Here is a 21507-nt window from a genome sequence, read left to right as displayed (position 1 = left end):
CCCACCCTTCTGCCTCACCACAGGAATATTTGAAATAACTCCATACCAAAGTAAGCTGGGTGGCAACCTTTAAAATCACTGCATCATTTAATGCCAGCAGTACAACGATCCGTCTCTCAAGTCTGGACATTGTTGGAAGACGCATGTGTGATTAAAAAAGAGCAAACACCCATGCAACCAAAAATCACTGTAAAAATACCAGTACAATATATACAAATCCCTTTTCAAATAATATTTACATTTTATAGCATTTTTATAAAGCGCTGGCAAATTTCATTGATAACAAAGATTTGGGTCTAGTGAATGGATCTTGATTTACAAAAGTCAGATTGTACAAATGTCACAGAGCATCTATGTACCTAGGCCGGCTCACAAGACAGAATACTTCACAAAGAGCACATTCCTTGACAAGCTGTTCACCGGCTCCAGGACCAGGATGGCTTCTCCACAGGACCCTGCCCACTGTGGAAGTCTCCATCTCTGGACCTCCATGGGTCTGCATACGGAGCCTCTCCAGGGAAGGGGCTGGAACCTGGCTGGCCTTTATCAAGGAAACCCGCTGGCATTTCTACCAGAAGGACATCTCTCCCTCTCCCTTCCAAGCGAGTTCCTGGGCAAAAAAAAGGGAGGTGCCTGGGAGAGTACGAATCACCAAGGCAGAGAGAGAAAAACAACACACTGGAAAATGCTTTGACCCCCATCACCCGTTTCAGATCAAACACTGCTAAGCCTGGGCACGAACCTGGTCACTCCCGCCCTGCAGTCTGTCAAGCTGCCAAGACCTGGCCCAAGGATCTCCATCCCTTGGCTTCTAACAGAGCCAGCAGCTCTTCCTGGAGAAGCTGCAATCCCACCACCCCGAAGGAGATGGCCGCAGCCGGGGTTGGTTATCTGCTCTGGGGGGGGGGGGGGAGGTGGGCCTTTTCTCCTGACACAGCCATGTCCCATGGAGGCAGAAAAGGGGCTGGTCTCTTAGCCGCAAGAAGCCCGTGGAGCTCAGCCCATTGCTGAGAGGACAAAGAGCCATGCGGGGGGAGTCTCCAAATTGCTTGCCTCAAGAGAGGGCCAGAGCACACGGATGCTCATCCTTCAGGTGGTTCTCGCCAGGCCGCATCAGGGCAAAGGCCTGCACTTTGGGCCCCAAAATAAGGCCTGGCTCTGAAAGAGGCTAACCGAGAGAAGGGCAGGGGGAGAAAGGAACCAGCCTTCGGAAGACAAGCAAGCACAACGGACTTCTCTGCACTTGAGAAGAGGCCCAATCATCGGTTAGAAGAACTGGAAGGACAGAGGCAGGCCGGGCTTCTAGGCTCTGGAGAGAGCAGATTTGCAGAGCCACTCTTGGCTGTTACAAAAAGGGCCCTTCGCCCACAGCAACCTCCCCCCCCAACTGTCTCTCCTGGTCTTTGAGGGAAGAGGGGTGGAGGCTTTCCAGGGCGCCGGAGGGCTCTGGCGGCCCCTGCACGGAGGACTGTGGCAGCAAATGCTTCTTGTTTCTCAACAGCTTCTGCTTCTGCTTGTTTTGCAGAGGAGCGCAGGAGACAGACAAGCATTAGTGTCATTAATAATTTAATTCCAATACTATAAACTCTGTTTTGGTAGAAGGCATCACTTCTTCAAGAGGCCACCCACCAGAGGCAGAAGCAGCCTGTTGTTTCCTGGCTGCATCACCTCTGGATCCGGCAATCCAAGAAAACGGCAGAAGGGTATTTAAAACAAAATTCAATACAATTACAAAAATAATTCATCATGGTTACTTCTCCATAATAATATTTGCTGCGCTAGATTCTTTTAAAAAAAGGCTATGATACACATATATTGTTACAGTTTAGAAACAAAGATATATATATATATATATATTCTACAGATCAGCATGGCTGACAGCTTCACCCTAAGAAACTGTCATCTTTTCATCCTCCATTCAACAGACAATAAATATCTGAAGAGGAGAAGCGGGGGGGGGGGGGGAAGACATGGCCCAGCCACTGTGCAAAGGAGGAGGAGGAGGAGGAGGAGGAGGGGAGGGGCGGCTGGCAGAAGTAGCCAGGCCAGGTTGAAGACACTGGAGGGTTCCGAGGGGACACCAGGAGAGTCCGCAAGGGAACCCAGAGGGGGCATGACGCAATACTGCCTGGGGTGGCTCAAGACCCTTGTTCCTCTTCCACAAGGCCGCCTGCAGATGACACTCAGCGAAGCGCAAAGGACGGAGGGAGATGGTCAGTGGCAATTCATGGGATCTTTGAAAAGGGAAGAACACTGCTGCTGCTGCTTCTGTTGGACACAAGGCTGCACGGAGGAGTCTCTTAACACTACTGGCAGAAGGGGGAGGCTGTCGGGTCAAACCCTTTAAAAACATCCTTCAGCGAGCCCGCATCCTGCACCTCCCCTTCCTGGACAGGGCTGTTCCCTGCAAAAGGGCTGCCTGGCCCCGACTTGGCCGCCTGCTTCACCAAGCCATACACCGGCGGCACGGGGAGATTGTGGACGCCAGGCTGAGTGACAGCTGTCTCCGCAGCAGGCACTGTGGGAGCAGGAGCGGAAGGGGCTGCCTTGGGCCGTGGGCGATTGTAGCTGTTGTAGCGGTCGGTGGCTGGCTCTGCGCTGGGCTTCTCGCCTTCCGGCTGGTCCAAAGCTGACCGGCGCACAAACAGCGGCTCCTTCCCTCTGTTGCCGCCGCTGCTGCCGCCGCCTTTGCTGCCTTCGGCACTTTTGGTAGCTGGGCTCCCTTCGCCAGCAGGCTCAGCTGACTTGCAGCCGGGGCTCGGAGTCCTTGGGTCGTAAAGGCTGATCCCGCTCAGGACGCTGCTTTGGCCAGGGCCCCTGCTCAGCCCTCCTGCCGTCAGCAGCCTGGGATCGTAAGGGGCTATGCTGGCGGCAGCCTCCGCCCCCACTGCTGGCGGGGGGCTGACCTCAGCCTGCTTGGCGGCTCCCGAGGACCCTGGCTCGGACGCCTTGGGCAACCGGGGGTCCGCGGGTGCTTTCCGTGTACGGGGATCGCTGGGCTTGTCAGCCTGCCCAGGGCTGCCGGCTGCATTGACTGTCTTTAATATCCTGGACAGCAGCTCAAAATCGGGAAGGCTGGAGCCAGGGCTGGCAGAGGGTTCTGGCTGGGGCCCTGCCCGCTGCCTGGGGTCAGAGACGCTGGCATTCTGAGGCCGGTTCAGGCGTGGATCGAGGGCAGGCAGGGCCTGGAGAGTAGGTGGGACAGGCACCGGTTCCTGCTTAGGGACAGGCAGGGGGATCAGGTCTTCGGGGCTCCACAGCACCATCCGTGCAAAGCTGGGCATAAGCAGGACGACGTCTTTCTTGATGTGGCTGAACTGCTGCAACTGGCAGCGGGGGTCCCTCAGGGAGAGGTTGGGCAGGGTATCCAGAGGGATGGTGACCGGTTTGTCCCGCAGGGCCCTTTCCCCCTCCTCCTCCTCCGTGACGGGAACAGCCTTCTGGCTCACCGAAGGGCTCGAATGGAGAACTTCTGCTGTTTTTGGGGCGGAGGCTGCGCTGTGCCGTGCCAGCCGTGGATCGGTGGGCCCTGCGTCTCCGGCTCCAGAGGGCTCCAGGTTTCGAGAGAGCCTGGGGTCACGCAGGAGCCGAGGATCGGCTGGCCGGCTCTTCTGAAGGCGGGGGTCGCTCCTGCCTCCCGAGGCCGGAATGGGGCTTCCGGAGGGGTCCTCGTGGGGTCTGCTGGAGCTCTGCTGCCGTAGAGTCTTCAGGATGGAGCTGACACTGCTGCCGCCGCCGCCATCCTCCTCATCACTGGAATACCAGTTGCCGGGATCACCTGGTAGAGAGGCAGAGAAGGCGGTGAGCCCACAGCGGCTCCCTCAGAAGCCTCTTCAAGAAGCAACCAAGAATCATTTCAAAGCCACATTTCAAAGAGGAATCTCATTCACGGAAAGTCAACAACAAAACGGGCAAAACGATTTCCCAACACCGGCCGAAAATTGCTCTCTCCTTAGCCAACAAGGCTTCATCAGGAGGGGGGGAAGGGCACCCCACGGATGGGCCTTTCCTCCAGCAGCTCAAGTCCGTTACTTCGTGGAACCTGCTTCGTTTACTGGCCCAAAGTCCCCCCATTTTCCCAAGGCTGGAGATGGACCTGCGGTTTCTCGGGAGCCTCATCCGGCCCCTTAGCCAGCAAACCCCACCGGCGCTCCCATTGCCTGCAGGGGCTGTTTCATAGGACTGGGGCTGGGGAGCCCTCCTGCAGAGCCTGACCCCACAGTTTCAGTAGGAAAAACGAAGGGCACTTTCCTACCGTCCCTGTGGGGGTTGAATAAGCCACTTATTGCACTCAGGCAGTGAAATAGGCGCTCCCTGCCCTTCACCCTGCCAGAACGGAGGCTGGTCCTGGGTGGCTCTGCCAGACTGCCTCCCCGAGGGCTTCCAGGCCCCTCACCCAACAAGGAGCAGGCTTAGCTTCCTCCCCCCCCCCCCGCTCAGAGCCCCCCTCCATCCCCCCCTCGGCCCTTGCCTTCCTCGTGGTCTCGGTCCTGCTTGCAGCTCTCTGCCTGCCGGCGAGCTCTCTCTTCTTCCTGCTGCTTCTGCTGGATGCGGAGGTAGAGCGCCCTCGGGGTGGAAGGCAGGAAGTCTGGGATGCTGTTGGGGGGCTTTTGCAGCCGCGGGAGGCCTCCATCGCAGAAAGAATCTGGCTCCAGGGAGGGGTCGGGGAAAAGCCCTTCCCCAGGGATCTCCTCATAGCCTGGGTAGCCCTCTACCAAGGAAGGGGGGGGGGACGGCAGTGAGAGCACTGGAACAGAAGGCAGCCACTCAGCCAGCCCCCTGCCGCCCCAAGGAGTACAAAGCCTCCCAGCCCAACCCGAGACTTGCCTGGGCCAACCATGAGGCTGGGGTCCATCTCCAGACCTTCTGGGTGAAGGTAGAAGTTGTCGTAGAAGTCCTGTGTTGGGGGGCCGGGGGGCATCTCCTCAGGGCCAAAGGGCATCATGGGGGGTCCGGGGCCCAACGGAGGGCCAGGGTTCATCCCTGGGCCGATTGGCATATCGGGACAGATGTCCGGACAAAGGTCTGGGAGCATGTCAGGGGGCATGTCGGGAGGCAGCTCCGGGTGCCCAGGCCCGGGGAACCGAGGTGGGGATGGGCCAGGATGCCTAGAGGGAAAGAGGGGTGGGGTTAGGCACCTCCTAATGCCGGCGGGCTCTTTATCTCGACAAAACATGGACAGGCCAGCGGGGCTGCCCAGGGAATCCAGGCACCTTGGACCTGCCCTCCACCGGGGCCGCACCAACTGTGGGGGAAGCCCCCTCCCCTTTTGCTTTGGCCCTCTGCATCCCCTCTCCCAAGACAGAGGGCAACACTTACCTCACCCCCAGCTTCTCCGCCAGCTGCCCCGTCGGCCTCACAACAATCTCAAAGAGGGAAGGGATCTTCTTGTACAAGTCCTGCTGCTGCAGCTGCTGCGGCGAGAGGGGCTCGTGGAGCGGGAGGGGCATCTGTGGGGGCCCTGGGGGAGGAAGGGGAGGGGGAGGGGCGGGGGGCCCTCCGGGCATGGGCCGGCCATTAGGGGAGGTCGGAGCTGGGGGCCCTGGGGGACGCGGGGGAGTGGGCAGCAATCCCACCCCAGGAGGCGGCTTGGGTAATGGGTTGATGCCCTGCTTCTTCAACTCCTCCACTTCCTTCTCATCCTCTGCTCCGGCTTCTGCGTCGTCCGCCAACATCTAAGAGGCAGAGGCAAAGGCTGGGGTCAGTTTCTCCAGCCGCGCCTCCCACCGTGCTGGGCCGGCTGAGGCCTCCCTCCCTTCACCTTATCAAGGAGTTCCCGAGTTTCATCCGTGAGCGGTTCGTGCGAGAACATGCAGTCGTCTCCGTTAATGCAGTTCCCAGTGGTGTGGAAGAGCTTACAAGGGAAGTCCCGTGCCAGGTGTTGAGGAAAGCACGAAGGAAAAAGGACCCAGGGACCCACCAGCATCAGGAGATCCAAGGTTTCACCATTTTTGCTCCCCCAAAAGCTCCCCTTTGTGATCAGCCAGGCCTCTGTGTAAGGAGAGGCAGATCAGGGGACCGGAAACCTCCCCCAAACCCTGTGCTGAAACGCTGAACGAAAATGTCTGGAAAGGATATCATGCATGTAAGGACAATTCTCCGCCCTGGCACAATAACCAGTGATGTAAAACTTGCAGAGTTCCCTCTTCTTTGGTAGCTCAATATCATGGCTAAAGTTGCAGTGCTCCCCCTGGCAGGAAAAATACAAAAGACACACCTCTTAGGCACAAGAGAACATCACCAGCCGACAGGATGCAAAGCATCTCACCCTGGCCTCACTGGGAGAAGGGCTGGTGGTTACAGCCACGGCAATAATTCAGTCCTATCCCCTCCTCCTGCCTCCTCCAGACTGATCTGAAATCTGAATTATGTTTGTTGGGGATTTTACCAGAAACGTAAAGAAAATGTATACTTGATAATTCACGTAATAAGTGCAGCTAGGATTGTATTTGAGAGACCGCCTACTGCCAATTACTTCCACTGGGCCAATAAGATCCCATAGACTAGGCCTCCTCCGAATTCCATCAGCCGGTCAATGTCGACTGGCAACTACCCGGAGGAGAGCCTTCTCGGTGGCTGCTCCGACCCTCTGGAACGAACTCCCCGTGGAGATTCGTACCCTCACCACCCTCCAGACCTTCCGTGTAGCCCTTAAAACCTGGCTGTCCCGACAGGCCTGGGGCTAAAGACTTCAACCCCACCCGAATAGTATGACTGTTGTGCTTTTTTAACGATGTATTGTCTTTATGTGTATAACTTGTTTTGTCCTTCCCTCCCCCTGAATTGTGAGCCGCCCTGAGTCCCCTCAGGGAAAAGGGCGGCATACAAATAAAGTTAAAATCAAAATCAAATATTTGCACAAAATTGAAAAAGTGAAGATATCCCTATGGATGGAAACGTGATTAGGAAAATATTAGAATGTGCAGAAATGAATAGGTTAACACTGGTAACTAAAGAGAAGGAACAATCTGATTGTGATAATATATGGCAATTATTTTATCAATGGTTAGAGAATAAATATGAAAAGTGTAAAAAAAGCAAAAGAGTGAAATAGAGAAAATGTTTTAACAAAGTTATTTAAGTTAAGAAGAGGATTGTTAGAGTATTAGCTATGGTATACATTAGTATTAATATTAAGTTAAGAATAGATAAAATAATAAACATAGCTGTAAATTGTTATTGTATAAAATATTTGTACAAAACTTAAGTACCCACACGACATACTGCTTAATGGAAGATGACGTTTGAATTAAAATAAAATTAAAAATATTTTTTTTAAAAAAAGAGGCCAGATTGGCCAATGACTCCAGCAGAAAGTAAAGCTTGCAGGAAAGCAGGGGGCTGGACCCGAAGACCTCTGAGTCAGTTGTTCTTATTATTGAACCAAAACGTCCCGATAAAGCTGTGCCACGGAGTCTAATGAAGGGAGGACCCCCCCACCCCGGCAGGGGTCTTGCAGAAATTAGGGTATGGGCCTCAATGGGGCAGAGTGGAGCTGCCATGACCCGAAGCAAGCAATGGGAACCCCGACCGGGGTAAAATCAGCCCCAATGAACCCCAGGGCTGCTGCGTCTGTATGTCAATTATTCTTATCACCTCTGGTCTGAAAGGCCGCCTCTAAATCTTTCAGTCAACCATGAGATTAAAGATTGCCGAGAGGATTCCCTGCACAAGGAACTAAGTGGCAAGTGCCAAGCGGCTCCTTTTCGAACAAAGGGGCCACCAGAACCAATATTTTTTTTTGGGGGGGGGGCACTGATGCACATGAAAGAAGCTGTCCTGGCATCCCTCGGCCTCGCCCACCACATAATGCCACAGGGAACGAGCCGGCAGATTTTCCGCTCCCGGGCAGCACAGGAACAAAAAGCCCGGCACCAGCCCCCAGACTCCTGTTCTGAGGCACCTGCAGGTAATCCTCAACTTACAACCGTTTATTCAGTGACCATTTGAAGTTACAACAGCACTGAAAAAAGTGACTTATGACCATTTCCCCCCCCACTTTCGACTGCTGCAACATCCCCATGGACATTTGATCAGAATTTGGTACTTGGCAACCAGCAGCACGTATTTATGACGGTTGCAAAGTCCCGGGGTCACGTGATCCACTTTTGCGACCTTCTGAACAGCGAAGTCAATGGGGAAGACCAGATTCACTTAACAACCGTGTGACTAACTTAATAACCGAATTACTTAACAACTGTGGCAAGAAGGATCATAAAATGGGGTGGGACTCACTTAACAAAATGCCTCGCTTAGCAGCAGAGGTTTGGGTCCCATGGGGACGACCCAATCGGGCAGCTGCATCACTGATCCTGCAGGGATCAAAGCGCCATAAACAGGCTGCACCTACCCAAGTGCATCTTCCTTCCACAAAATACTTGCAGACGACTTTTCCTTTCTTATCTGACTGGTGAGATTTCTCGTGATCGTTCCGCCTGTAACCTCCACAGCTGCCCCCTCCGTCCTGTACAGATTGCAAGGAAAATATTCACTGGGCTGATTTATATGTCAATGTCAGGTAGACCCTGAGAGTGAAAAAACTGAAAACAAAGTGTAAGAAAGAATAGTGGCAACAATGAAAGCCAGATAAAATTAATTTGGCATCCCAAATAGTTTCTACCGTAGGTGAATAAAAGGAAATTAAGCTCCCACTTGGGTCATCCACCCTTCTGCAGCTGCCCCTCAGTCAGGTCCATGCAACCCTGAAATTCTCTTGAATAGCCCTGACTGCCGAGGAGTCCAGGAGGCCACTGCCTTGCGCTCAGCCCAGAGCCAATGAGAAGGGAGGATCCTCAGCCTCACCCTATTTTCTTTATAACCGGGCGTTTCTGATACGTCTGCCTTGAGCAGCCCAGCTCTGTCTGTCCTGGAAAGGGTGCCACTGAGGCCCTAGTCCTAGCAGGTGGAAGGTGCTAGGCCTCACCTGGGCCTTCCAGGGAGTTCACTCCCACGCTGCCCGGAGTCAACGGCCACTTCTTGGCCTCCGTCCAACCTCAAGTCCCAGTTAGACCCAAAGCCAGGGAGGGACCTCCTGGGCCACTTACCCCTAGGTCATCCTCATAGTAGTCGTCCTCTTCATTGAGCGCCCCCGCTTTGCCTAGGCCTGATCTGCCACGATGACCACGTCCGCGGCCCATCCCCTTGCCTCCTCGCCCCCTGGAACTACGGCCTCGGCCACGGCCCATGCCTGTAACAAGACAACCCCAGCTGATCCTGCAGCCCAGCCACAGAAAGCCACATCTCACCGCGTCTGCTTGGCAGAGGCCTTTGGCAGCCGAGGCTCCAAGAGGAGGAAAGGGGGGTTGTCCCTGTGCCCACATACCTCTGCCTCTTCCTTCTTTGCTTCTGCGGTACTGGCTCAGTTCTTTGGAATAGTCATCATAGTCTTCCTCCCCCATGGGCTCTTCCCCTTCGCAGAACTGCCAGGCAGACAGAGGAGAAATGAGCCAAAAGGGACCCTGGCAGGGAGCCAGGTTGAGCAAGGACAGATCTCAATGTTCACCTCCATCTCCTCGTCATAAACCTCCTCCTCCTCCTCCTCCGGATGCTCCCCCCTTCCCCGGCCTCGATTGCTTCTGCCCATGCCTCGTCCTCTCATTCCACCTCTTCCACGTCCACGGTAACCTCGGCCTCGACCACGGCCACCTGTTGAGACAAACCACAGGAGGTGCCAAACTGATCGAACTCCACTCCAGACTGGTTTTGTTTCATCTGCCTGGTTTAGTGTGCTGTGGGAACTGAAACAATATAGCAGTTAGGCTTATATACCGCTTCATAGGGCTTTCAGCCCTCTCTAAGCGGTTTACAGAGAGTCAGCATATCGCCCCCAACAACAATCCGGGTCCTCATTTCACCCACCTCGGAAGGATGGAAGGCTGAGTTCAACCTTTGAGCCGGTGAGATTTGAACCGCCCAACTGCAGATAGCAGTCAGCTGAAGTGGCCTGCAGTTACTGCACCCCTAACCACTGCGCCACCTCGGCTCTCTTATGGTTTGTTCAAAGAATTTTACTTAGTGCTGAGAGAAAACGCAGCAATACTCTTAACTGTAATGATCCCTGCTTAGGGCAGGGGAGGTCAGCCTTTTCATACCTACCGCCCACTTTTGTATCTCCGTTAGTAGTAAAGTTTTCTCACCGCCCACCGGTTCCACAGTCATGGTGATTTATAAAGCAGGGAAGTAACTTTATAAAGTTTGTGATGCAGAGTTACAGCAAACCTCTGCCGCCCTCCATGGAAGCTGGAACGCCCACTAGGGGGCGGTAGGGGCCAGGTTGACTCCCACTGGTTTAGGGCCAGAATCTCTTCCCAGTTTTGAGAGACAACCATGTTTTCATGCAATGTCGTATAGTAGCCTCTACAGACCAAAGGGGAGAACACGTACAGACCTTCGTGCTGCTTCCTAAAATTCAGCTCCCAATTCAAAGAAGCCCAGAAGGAAAAAGCATCAACCTGAAAATACTGCATTACCAGGAGCCTAGCGCCCTTTTGGCACTAGAGTCAACTGGGACTTGGATGGGCTACGCTCAGACGAGGACTGGCGGCTTCAGCAGGCAGAGGTGCCCAGTTCCTCACTGCTGAAGAAAGGAAGCAGGAGAGGAATCGGTAGCTGCTGGGCCATTTAAAAAGGCAGCACACACTCCTCACGGAGGGCCATGGACAGAGGGCCCCAGTTTCAGGAAGGGCCCGGATTTCCCTTTTGTTTTGTCTGGCTGCCTAGTGGGCGGCACCTGCCTCGCTTGCTCAGCGTCCGGGCTGGAGAAAAAGCAAGCGTAGTACCTCGCCCCCTGTGCGTCCCCTCCTTTGCCCTCCGGTACTGGTTCAGCTCCTTTGCAAAGTCATCGTAGTCTTCTTTCCCCATGTCCTCCTCCTCCTCCCCCTCGTAGTCACAGTAGCCCTCGTTCTCGTACTCTTCGTAGGGAGGGTAGCTCTTGTTCTCCATTTTAGGATACCCCTTCTTTGGGGCGCTGTGAGACGATGAGTACTGCTGATGGGACTGGAGGCAAACACACAAATGGTTATGGTTGAACAAAAGAGAGGAGGAGACAAGCTGAACTGGACCCCCAAAGGAAGAAGAAGTGGGTCTCCACCCATTTTATAAACCATTATTCTGTAAAGAATCACTTTTACACAATGAGCAGAAGCAAACACCGAGGATTTGCTGCCACTTTAAATCCAGCATGGAGAACCAAACAGCAGAATCTTGGCTGCTAAACTACCCGGACATCTGACAGGATTATCTACCTCGGGGATCCCACCCTCAGGCCACCCTTAGGGATGACCCTCAGCACTCACAGAAGAGTAGAGGGGGCTGTATTCGCGGTACTTCCGATGCCCCTTTTCGTTTGGGCTGAAGTCAGAATCCTCACTGTAGTCAGAGAAATCTTCGCTGGAAGAGGCGTGGCGCTGCGAGGAAAGAGAAGTCATTGACTCCGAACCAGGTGCTCCCCCCACTGCAGTCCTTTTGAATTCCTATCCCCCAATTCTGGCCAAAGCCTGGAAGATGGACAGGTCAACAAGGATCCTCCCCTGGTGGGAATTCGGCATCCTCTGTCAGGCCACATGCAGAGGAAAGGGCCTGGAAACGGCACCATTCCCCAACCAATCAACTAGTTTGGTTTTGCGAGGGGCACAGAAGGCAGCCTGCGTTTTGTCCCCAGTCCGTCCCCCCCCACACACACCTGGGACAGACGTCTCGCTCGCCTGCTTCCAAGGGGGGGAGAGAAAACAGGTTAGCCGCTCAAGACTCATCTTGCATTACTCACTTTGTGTTTAGATTTTCTTTTCTTTTTCGATCTCCGCTTCTCCTTCTCCCTCTCTTTCCGACGCTTCCTTTTCCTCCGGTGCGTCTTTTCTTCGTCTGAGTCACTATGGTGCTTCTCATTTTTTTCCTTCCTGCTCTTCTCATATGTCTCCGAAGCACCATTGGGCTCCTCACCCCCGTCGTCTTCCAACTCCCCTTCTTCCAACTCCCCATCCTCCCTGAAAAGGTAGAGCAGCAAAATCAAGACTGGAAGTAGCAGGAAAAAGAGCAAAGCCAGGCTTCAAAACTGAGAATAACATCAATTGCAAAATATTCCCATGTTTTTTTTCAAAAATCCCTAGGCAATTCAGTAACTAAAAGAAAGGAAAAAAGAAACGTGTTAGCCAGAGTAGATCCTTGTAATATTTTCCCAAGAACAGAAACCTACCTACAAACACAGATGATTTATCAATTGCACTATAATTTACATATTTTGATTAGATAAGCTGCAACTGACTAATTTTGGCAAGCGATAAATCAGTGAGAATCTGATATAAAGTAGTATAATACAATCCAAAAACAATTGATTTTTCTATTATGCAAAACATATATCCGTGACTGAAAACACCAAATTTTCACTTACTAAATGCTTTGCTACCCAAACAGAAAGTAAAATTGGCTTCATAATCAACCTTCAGCTGTCTATTACTAAAGATTTAATGAAATCATTTACTGCACACAAATGCATAACACTGAAATAGTTTTGATCTGTATCTTCCAATGAAAAATTTGCCACTAGGAAGCAACTCCACTCCAAATCCAAAGTCAGAAACCTCATTCTTCTTGCTGGAAAAGAAATCGCATCTTTCTCATTCCCATGACTGACACTGGAAGAAAGAAAGCCAGAAAATGTGGTGAAGTTGGTCTATGGGACCAGAAAATAATCCTAGAACTACAGAATTATTTGAATACATTTTTTTCTGGCAATTGTTTAATGCAGGGCTCCCCAACCTTTTGGACCTCAGAGACCACTAAATTCATCATTTTAAATCCCGTGGACCACTAATATGACCTGTTTAAGGACTGGCTGGGTGGGCGTGGCTAGGTGATCATGTGACTGGGTGGGCATGGCCAATTTGATGTCACCTGAGGGGCGCCTCTCCGGCCTCTACTCGCCCCACCCTTCCCAGCCACTCCTCGCTTGCCCACCTGGGCTCCTTAAGGCCTCGAGAGGAAACAGTCGTTGGAACTAAGCAGCCACCAGGAGAAAGAGTTGGCAAAATAGCTGGATCTGACCGAGGAGGAGGCTCAGCAGAAGCACCTCACTGAGGACTACGAGCATAGGCTTTCCAAGCAGAGGGAAGACCTGCGGGCGTGCAAGGCCAGGTGCCGGCGCCTGGAGGCTCAGCAGGCTGAGATGGTCAGCCAGTTCCAGGCCATGAGGCAGTCCCCCTGGAATAAGGCCCTCCGACTCTTCGTCACCAGCGGCACTTCCTCCCTGCCTTTGCCCAAAGCCCCACACCAGGAGGCTGAAGCGGGCCCCGAGTCGGAATTTCTGCCCTCCTCCGACCTACAAAAAAAAAAAGACCCCAAGGGGGGGGGGGAGACTCTTTGCAGCAACACAAGCGTTCATTGCATGCATCCAGCCCAGGGACCATAGTTTGAGGATCCCTGATTTAGTGCAATATAAAAAATGCAAATAATTTTTCTGTGCACCAACAACATTTTCCCACGGACAACCACAGTTGGTGTCTGCTGGTTTAATGGCAGCGAGACTGGACCTGCTTTAGTTGGAGTAGAAAAATTGCAAAATCAGAAATTCCACCTTGGGGTTCTGGATGAAAACGCCCTTCATTTTGCAAACTGGAAGATAAACCTCCCGGCCTAAGAAGTCAGGGCAGTATGTAAATTCATCACACACTCACACTTTGCTGCAAGAGTTTCACAGCTTCATTTATGATTAAAGTTGTCTGGGTTTTATTTCCGAAGGTTAACCTAAAATCCTCTGGCATTTTTATATCAGCTCATCTTTGGGAATAGAGACATATAATGTGCCCTACTCTGAGGTAGCGACAAGGGATTAAAAGCAGAGAGCGAGCTCCACAGTCAGCAGCTTTTCATGTTCAAAAGAGGAAGGACAGCAGCACTTTCTAAGCCTTCCGTTTTGCCCCATGGCATTTCCCACAGCAGAACTTCAGGCTTCTCCAAAAGCAGAACTACAAGGCTGACTTCTCAAGCCCGAAATGAGTTTGTGAGCCAGCCTCTTTCTACCACAGAGGCTCTCTCTGAAGGCCAGGAACCCAAAGGCCTTAAGACCGCAAGCGCCTTCAAAGCAGGTGGCCCACAGGGTTGAGGAGGAGAGGGAAACGGCCAATCGCTGAACAACAGATTCGAGGATGGTGGGAGTAGAGGCGGTGGATCACAAGAGCTGCAATATGCTTCCGCCTTCAGATGTAAGAAGAAAGAAGCTCCTATACGTAACTGCTGACTAGGAGAATTTAGTGCTGATTTTCTAAGGCTTTTCTTTGGCCCCTAAGGTCTTACTATAATAATAATGATGTATTAGATTTATAATATTGTCAAATCAAAAGGCATCATAGAGAGTCATCCTAATAATACACAACCAAATAGCACACTGTGAAAATAAACAAAGAATTCCAACTGGCCAGCCAATCAGCTATCAATCAATCAATCAATCAATCGGAATCACAAAACATTCAGGCCTATCTGAAAACCCAGGTTTCTTAAAGCTTTTCTAAAAGGCAGCAAAGTTGAGGCAAAACAAATAGGGGGTGTAGAGCCAGGAGGGAGCCAGAGAATCATTTCAATACAATTTAAGAGAGCTACAGACCTAAAGGCCCACAACTGGGAAAAAACAGGTGACTTCAGCTCTACCTGCGCAATCACTTACCCAGATATTATTACCTTATGAAGGCCAAGCCTTTGATCATACTGACAGCTATCAAAACCAATTCACTCCCCCCCCCCCCGAGGTCTCAGAGCAGGGGGGGGGGGGCATGGTAAAAGTGCCATGTCCCCATATACAGTTTTTCCCCCATGACTTCTACTATTATGTATGTGCTTGGGGGGGGGGGGGATCTCTAGTTTTAGCTTTTTATTTAAAATTTACAGCTCTTGTTCCTTTTTTGCTTGCCGCTACTGTAATGTTAAAACTTCATGTCCAAATTTTTTTAGCCCACTGCACACACAATTCATTGGTATGATACCTTTGTCACGATTCTGGCACCGGTATATAAATTTGCAGAAGTAACTGTCAATCATCAATCGATAGCCCTAGCCCATTTGGCAGGGGAAAAAAGTGCAAGACAGCCAAATTAACCCCAGGTTCAACGGTGGCGCACAAAAAACGAGTAAGACTGAAACTTACAAATAAAATGCAATTACTGTAATAGTTCACATTTAAACTCATTAAAAACAATGGAAATCAGCTACATATGACGATTAAGGCCGAGTTCTTTGAATGTAGTTACTCAAATTATAATTAAGTCTGGATACAAGCCAACATCTAGTTATGGAGTTAGGAGAGCTTAGATTAATATTTATTTTAGTCAATTACCAGATAATTAGGGGAGCTTAAACCCCTGGACATTTATAGGGCAAAGGGAACATTGGTGGATTGGGATCATGGTGATGATGATGATGATTACCACCATTTATATGCCACTCAATTCCCAGTGACACACAATTCTTGACATACAATGAGACAAAAATGGGGAACACCTCTTGTGGACGGACAGATCATTTGACTAAGCTAAAAATAAAAAGTATGTAATCACTAAAGAGATTTATCAGCAAACAGGTAGTATCTGCAGAAGTACAGTAAAGAATGCAAAATATAAAAAGAATTTGATCCTTCAAGAGAAAATAAAAGCAACATGAAAGGATTTTTTAAGCGTTGTCTATAGAAAACGGAAGCTGGGCCACCTGCTGGAAAAGATGAGTTGGCCGTTCAGGGAAGGCCAGACTAGAAAAATGATGCCACGCAGGTCAGTACGACTTCTATTTTAAAGCTTGAATCTTGCATGTCTAAATGTGCTTCCTCCCTCCCTCCATCTTCATATGATCTGAAGAGGAGGAGAGCCTGTCCGTTAGGTGTCCTCATGTTATATTCTCGGCTCAGGACCCTTTTATATGAGTGACCCCTTAGTGGCAGCTCTTCCTCCTGTCCCTCAAGGTCATTCCCTCTTCCTCCTCCTCCTCCCTTTACAAGGGAGAGGGAGTGGGCAAACCCCATCCAACCCACTTGGATTCCATGGATCCTTCTCTAACTCCAAACAGGCCCTGTCAGTTGAGAAGACTCCTCCTGTTCACAAGCTGTTGAGATTAGTTGGTCCTTCACGTATAAAACTGGTTTTTCGTGCCCGACACCTACACAATCACAAAAGCCATCAGATATGGCATATGGATTTCTCAAGCATCCCTGGCCGACTAGCCCTTGCTATTATGCATCTAATATGAACTGCTTCACAATCATTCTGAAGCAGAATTAGTTAACCACAATTCATTGATAATAGCAACTGGCAGTGCAATAAATTAGTTTACAAACAATGGATTCAAACAACAAATAAAGCACAACAAATTAGGCTTTGGCTTAGCATAAGTGAGCCTAATCGATTTTTTAAAATAAAATCTGATGATAAACCATTTTTTTAAAGTCTAGTTTCCAGTATTGTAAATTAGGAAAGCCCCAACTTCAGAAACTAAAGAAATGCCAATACAGAAGCTGATATCTTTTATACTACAAGCCAGAAAATTTGCAAGCTATCTGAATACAAACCAAGTTAAGACATTTGCTCCTGCAATTATTGACAAGTTGGTTTTATCAATATCGAAATGAAAAAAGGAAGCGAAACTTAGTAAGATCTCTTCAGTCTTGAGATAGCTTTGTGCCTCACTCCAGCTTAGCTCTTTCCCTTCACTTGTTTGGTCTCTTTGGGGCCCTTAAATTTCCCCCCAAGCTTGTCAAATACAGAACTCCCTTCTCAACCCGACTTATTCATCTCTATATTTTCTGCTGCTAAGCCCAACATGCGTCTTTCATCTCAACCTGGGAAAGGATCAAAGCAAGAAAGGAACTCCAGAATTATTCAGACCACAACAAGCAGCGAAACTGTGCGCTTGATTTCATGGCCAAAGCAGAATTAGGTGATACAATTTTACCAGGTTGAATTGTTCAGTTTTTGAAACGAACAGAACCCCTTTCTAGGACATGAATGTTTTGGCCAGATAGCAGAGAAAAGATAACTGGAGTCTCAAGGCTGTTAGGCCTGGTTTCTGCCACACATTTCCAGGTGGAAGAGCAGCCTAAGGCCTAAGTGTGCCTTTTTTCTCCCCTCCATTCCATCCCGTCCGATTCTTGGGAAATTGTCAGGAAATCTCTGCATTTTTCTGGGCAACGTTTTACAGAAGCAGTTTGCTATTGCCTCCTTCCTAGGGCTGAGTTCACCCAGGGTCACCCAGCTGGCTTTGTGCCCTTGGCAGGACTGGAACTCACGGTCTCACCATGAGACCAAACCGGCCCTCAAACGCATGCCTACTCAGATACTCTGCATTCACTGGGGACTGCTCCCAAATACGAGACTTCTCAAGGGCCGGATCTTAAGACTGCAATGTCAAAGCAAAAATAGTCCCAGAAGACCTAACACAGGTTGGCTTACAGCTGCGTGGCAAGCTACTAACGACAACTCTGAGTAAAATTATTATTACTGAAAAGTGTGCGATTCTGCCACCTCCAACTTGCCAAACGTTTTCCCCCTGGCTACAGAGCAAAGCAACGTGGTTGCCATGAAGCTATGGTGTTTTCACAGGCTAAGGGGAATTGCTAGTCCTGCGGTTAGCCCACCATGGGACCACATTGGCCTACCTGTGCAGAATGTTCTTCAGGTAGGCTACTGCCTCACAGTCAACCTGTGTGAGCTCACAGATCACATGACTGGAGCCAGCCAGCAGCGCAGCATGGGATTCTCCTCCCGGCTCTGGTCCAGACATTCCCCCTCTCCTGTCACTAATTCAGGCAGTTTTCACACTGGCTGCACCACGTATGGCAGAATTCAGGGCAAGGATTAGTGTCTGGCTGTTGGAGGACCAATGAAGCCTTGGCAGAAGCTCAGAGGAGAAAGAGGAGGAGGGGGGGATAACCGAACGTGCAGGGCAGCTGTACAGTTCAGGCACCAAGATGAATGCTGGAAAAGGCTAGGAAGGACTCAACAATCACAAAGCTCGAAGACAGCACAACGCAGAGGGGAGAACACCAAAATGAGAAGGGCAAGCAGAGAGGAGCGATGTCGCTGGCACTATGACTATGAACGTGATTATGATTCTATCGTTTGAATGCAAGCGAACCAAGTGCTTTTGTGCCACAGACAGATTCCTTGTGTCTCTAATCACACTTGCCCAAATAAATATTCCTAAAAAAAGACTACATCTCTATAAAAGAACATCACGCTCTGGCTTAGTTCCAAGAGGAGAAATAAACGGAAGGCTCAATACGTTTTCATAAGTTAGTGCCAGAAGTCCATACACCTAGAAGGTTTATTCTAGCTTTGTGCTGAAAACTAGACAGAAATAACTTTTCAAATTCTGTTTTCTTTTAGAGCTGGTTGTCTCTGCAGCCGCCTAGTGGCCCCGAATTAGAAAGCTGCGGAAACTCTCCCCAGCCAAGCCTCGTTCGCGAATCTTCTGGCAGGATTGCCCTGCCACAAAATGGAGGCGGTGCTTCTCTTTCCCAGAAGTGCCCAGGAAGAGCCAAGACGTGCCAACTGAAGCAAGCCGGGGAGGCCGCTGAGCCGCACTCTCAGGGCCCCCTCTGGTTGCACACCAGACCCCCAAGGCGCTGGGGACAGCAACATGCAGAGTGGGATTTCCTCATGAAGGAAGACGAGAGCGACACAGCGGCTGCAGAGTTCCTAGCCTGCTTTGCACTGAACCACAAAACTAGGGCAGACCATAGAGTTGCAGCTGCATGAAAAGCAACACTCACAACCAGTAACATTTTAAGAACGTTATTGTGAATGGACAAAGTAGATTTTTATCTGCTAGGCTAAAAGTGCACTTCACTCATAGGGGAAAAGCATACAAAGGAGGGAAAGGCGGCTTTTACCAAAATGAAGCCAAAGCACGATTCTACCTAACTGCTGAGCCTGACTTATATTCTACTGATTTCCGCCAATTCGCCTAATCAATTCTATATCCCAGCAGAGCTTCAAGAGACCAACTTAACGTTGGATTTTCACTTCCGTGGTAGAGCCAGGAGCGCTGTTGCCTTCGGCGGAGAATTTCAAAGGAAGGATCCCACACTATGACGCTGGGATGGCTAATTTTGCTTTGTTTTCCTTAAAATCAAGGACGTCCCTACCTCCAAGACCAAGCATGGAATACCATTCGCCTGCCCCTCTTTGCAGCTCTCTGCTGCAGCTGTTGCCTCCAGGAGAACGGCTGCAATTATGGAAGCCATTCAATGCCAAGCGACAAACCCAACGCCCAAGTGAAGAGGCCAGAAAACCAAAGGTGCTCCGTTCCTATGGAATTCTGCTGACTCACAAGATTCACCACGGAGCCAATTCTTCCAAGAGGGCATGTGCCAAATCCAACGGGGTTCTCTTAGAGCAGACGACCAGTGGGAAGTCAGGAGATGCCACTTCAAAACAGCAGCAGAGTGGGAATCTGCCAGCTGGTCCCTAGCTCTGGGATCTCCCAATCCTGATTTTCCCCACTTTTTTCCTGCAAAACTATCTAGGGCAAAACAAAGCAGCTTTGTAGACCAGTGACCATCGTCACTAGCATAATTGGAGTACATACTAAATTACTAGGTAAAGGATCAGAATTTACAGCGTAAAACAATATATGAATTTTGGTATGCTATTTTGTGTATTCCTATGCGAACTCCGAGCCCCATTTTATAATAACTATCAAGAAAAGATTCTGATGGGCCCCAGAAGTTCTGGCATCTATCTACCTAAGGTTTAGAAATATCAAGGAATTATTTTACGTGCTAAGAGGAAGCTCCATCAACACATACTTAATGATCAACTTAAAATGATAAATCTGGAGCGGCGAGATAGCGATCTCCGTTGAAAGCTGAAGTCAAATGGCAGCTTTCGGTCTCTCTTCCCTGCCTCTCTCTCCTGTGGACCCAAGCTTCCTACAAAATAATGGGCAAAAGTCAACCGGGTTACGGAAATTTCTAAAAGGTTGGTTGAAACGGAAGTAAAATGACTAAATGTTTCATATATGTTATGATGAGCTGTTAGAAACATTGAAATGTGGCCTTTGAGAAAACGTGTATTTGTTGTTTCATAAAATAAAGTATGCAAGTGAAATCTACTTCATCCCCAGCTACAAGCATCGGTCAACGTTTCGGCCATCAGGTTTTAGCACCAGAAAGGAAATTTTATGCTTGCCAAAAATACCTGATTGACCCTACGGTGTGAATTCAATGACAACCACATTATTAGAGAGGCAGAAATTACAAAGAACTATACCTATATTGGCTTAATGGTGCATCAGTACTGTACGTTAACTTTTAAAAACGCCCAACCAACTTCCTTGTTTTGTAAATCTAGGTCTCCTAAAGCTAAGGTGAGAGGCAAGGAGGACAAATAAGGTAACATTATTTTAGATGAACGATTTGAGAAAGGGAAGAAAACACAGTGTGCCAGGGAAGAGGGTCCTTATGCCCTTGGCTTACAAGGAAACTACCAGGCTGGGCCAGGCGGTTTCGGAGGGGGCTCGGGGCTAGCCTGATGGGCAGGACCCGGCTTCCTTCGCCTCGTGTGGAGGGGGAAACAACGCGTGGACTGTTCACGGTGTGTGGTTAACGATGGGCCACAACGGGGGGGGGGGGGGGCGCTCAGGTGCTTGTACTGTACACGGTCGCGGGGGGGGGGGAGGAGGGGGGGCGAGTGGGGGGGGGGCGCCGTGTGGTGACTTGGGGGGACTCTGGTGATGGTCGCACTTGGCGGCTGCTTACAGTTTTCCTTCCAGCTCAGACGAACCACGGGCGGACTCGGCCCACCGGGGGCTCCCGGGACCCCCTCGGTCGGCGCGGCGGCTGCTACTTACCGAGGGCCGACGCGGCCCTGCTCGCCCCGGCGCTGGTGGGGGCCCCCTCCCCCCTCCGCCCCGCGAGACCCCCCCGCCTGCCCCCCCCCCGCGAGACCCCGAGAAGAAGAAGAAGAAGAAGAAGAAGAAGAAGCGAGAGAGAGAGAGAAAAGAGAGAGAAAAGAGAGAGGCGGGTACTGGACCTTTCGTCCGGGCCGGGCCCGTGGAGGAGGAGGTGTTGTTGGAGCGGCCGGGCGCCAGCGCCGCCGAGGCCCGGGCTGCCGAGGGGGCCGTGCAGGAGCAGGGGGTTGGCGGCGGCGGCGGCGGCCGGCGAGGGGGCCGGGGGGCTGGCGTGGGGGCTGCTGGGCGGAGGCACGCTGGGGCTCTCCACCGCCATGGGGGGGCCGGGCGGGGGGGGGCGCGACGGGGGCACGGGGCACAGTCACTGTACGGGCGGGCCTGGCGCCGCGCTCGGTCGCTCGCTCGTGGGCTCGCTGGCCGGCAGGTAGGCAGGCAGGCAGGCAGGCAGGCGGGCGGCGGCAGGGACGGCAGGCTGGCTCCGAGGCTGCACCACACAAAATGGCGCCGGCCCGCCTGAGAGGAGCGAGCGAGCGAGAGAGAGAGAGGGAGAGAGGGAGAGAGAGAGAGAGAGCGACGCCCGAGCCAGCCAGCCAGCCAGGCTCAGCGCGCGCGGCCACACCCGAC

At 51.2% G+C, this 21507-nt stretch overlaps 1 protein-coding gene across 1 annotated transcript; it reads right to left on the bottom strand.

The window, feature by feature from the left end:
• Nucleotides 1-64: 64 nt before the first annotated feature.
• On the bottom strand, nt 65-21500 carry ZC3H4 (zinc finger CCCH-type containing 4). Its single transcript, XM_032227287.1, has 14 exons — nt 21006-21500; nt 11765-11981; nt 11295-11405; nt 10779-10995; nt 9503-9645; nt 9323-9419; nt 9045-9187; nt 8351-8464; nt 6079-6190; nt 5762-5871; nt 5320-5675; nt 4828-5108; nt 4472-4711; nt 65-3778 (listed from the first exon to the last, which is right to left on the bottom strand). The coding sequence occupies exons 1-14, from the start codon at nt 21197-21199 to the stop codon at nt 2307-2309; spliced, it is 3807 nt and encodes a 1268-aa protein (XP_032083178.1). The 5' UTR covers nt 21200-21500; the 3' UTR covers nt 65-2306.
• Between the last annotated feature and the right edge of the window lie 7 nt (nt 21501-21507).

This window comes from Thamnophis elegans, chromosome 12 (assembly GCF_009769535.1).
Source record: "Thamnophis elegans isolate rThaEle1 chromosome 12, rThaEle1.pri, whole genome shotgun sequence".
NCBI classification, from domain to species: domain Eukaryota; kingdom Metazoa; phylum Chordata; class Lepidosauria; order Squamata; family Colubridae; genus Thamnophis; species Thamnophis elegans.
Note: the sequence above shows the minus strand (reverse complement) of the source record. Positions and strands in the feature narration are given on the sequence as shown.

Excerpts from the sequence above, each read along its gene's own strand:
- ZC3H4 (XM_032227287.1), bottom strand. The coding sequence starts at position 21,199 with ATGGCGGTGGAGAGCCCCAGCGTGCCTCCGCCCAGCAGCCCCCACGCC. Across the intron at positions 9,646-10,778 it reads GGGGACGCACAGGGGGCGAG|GTGGCCGTGGTCGAGGCCGA; the intron begins GTACTACGCTTG and ends TTGTCTCAACAG. Across the intron at positions 3,779-4,471 it reads GGACCGAGACCACGAGGAAG|GTGATCCCGGCAACTGGTAT; the intron begins GCAAGGGCCGAG and ends CCTCTCTACCAG.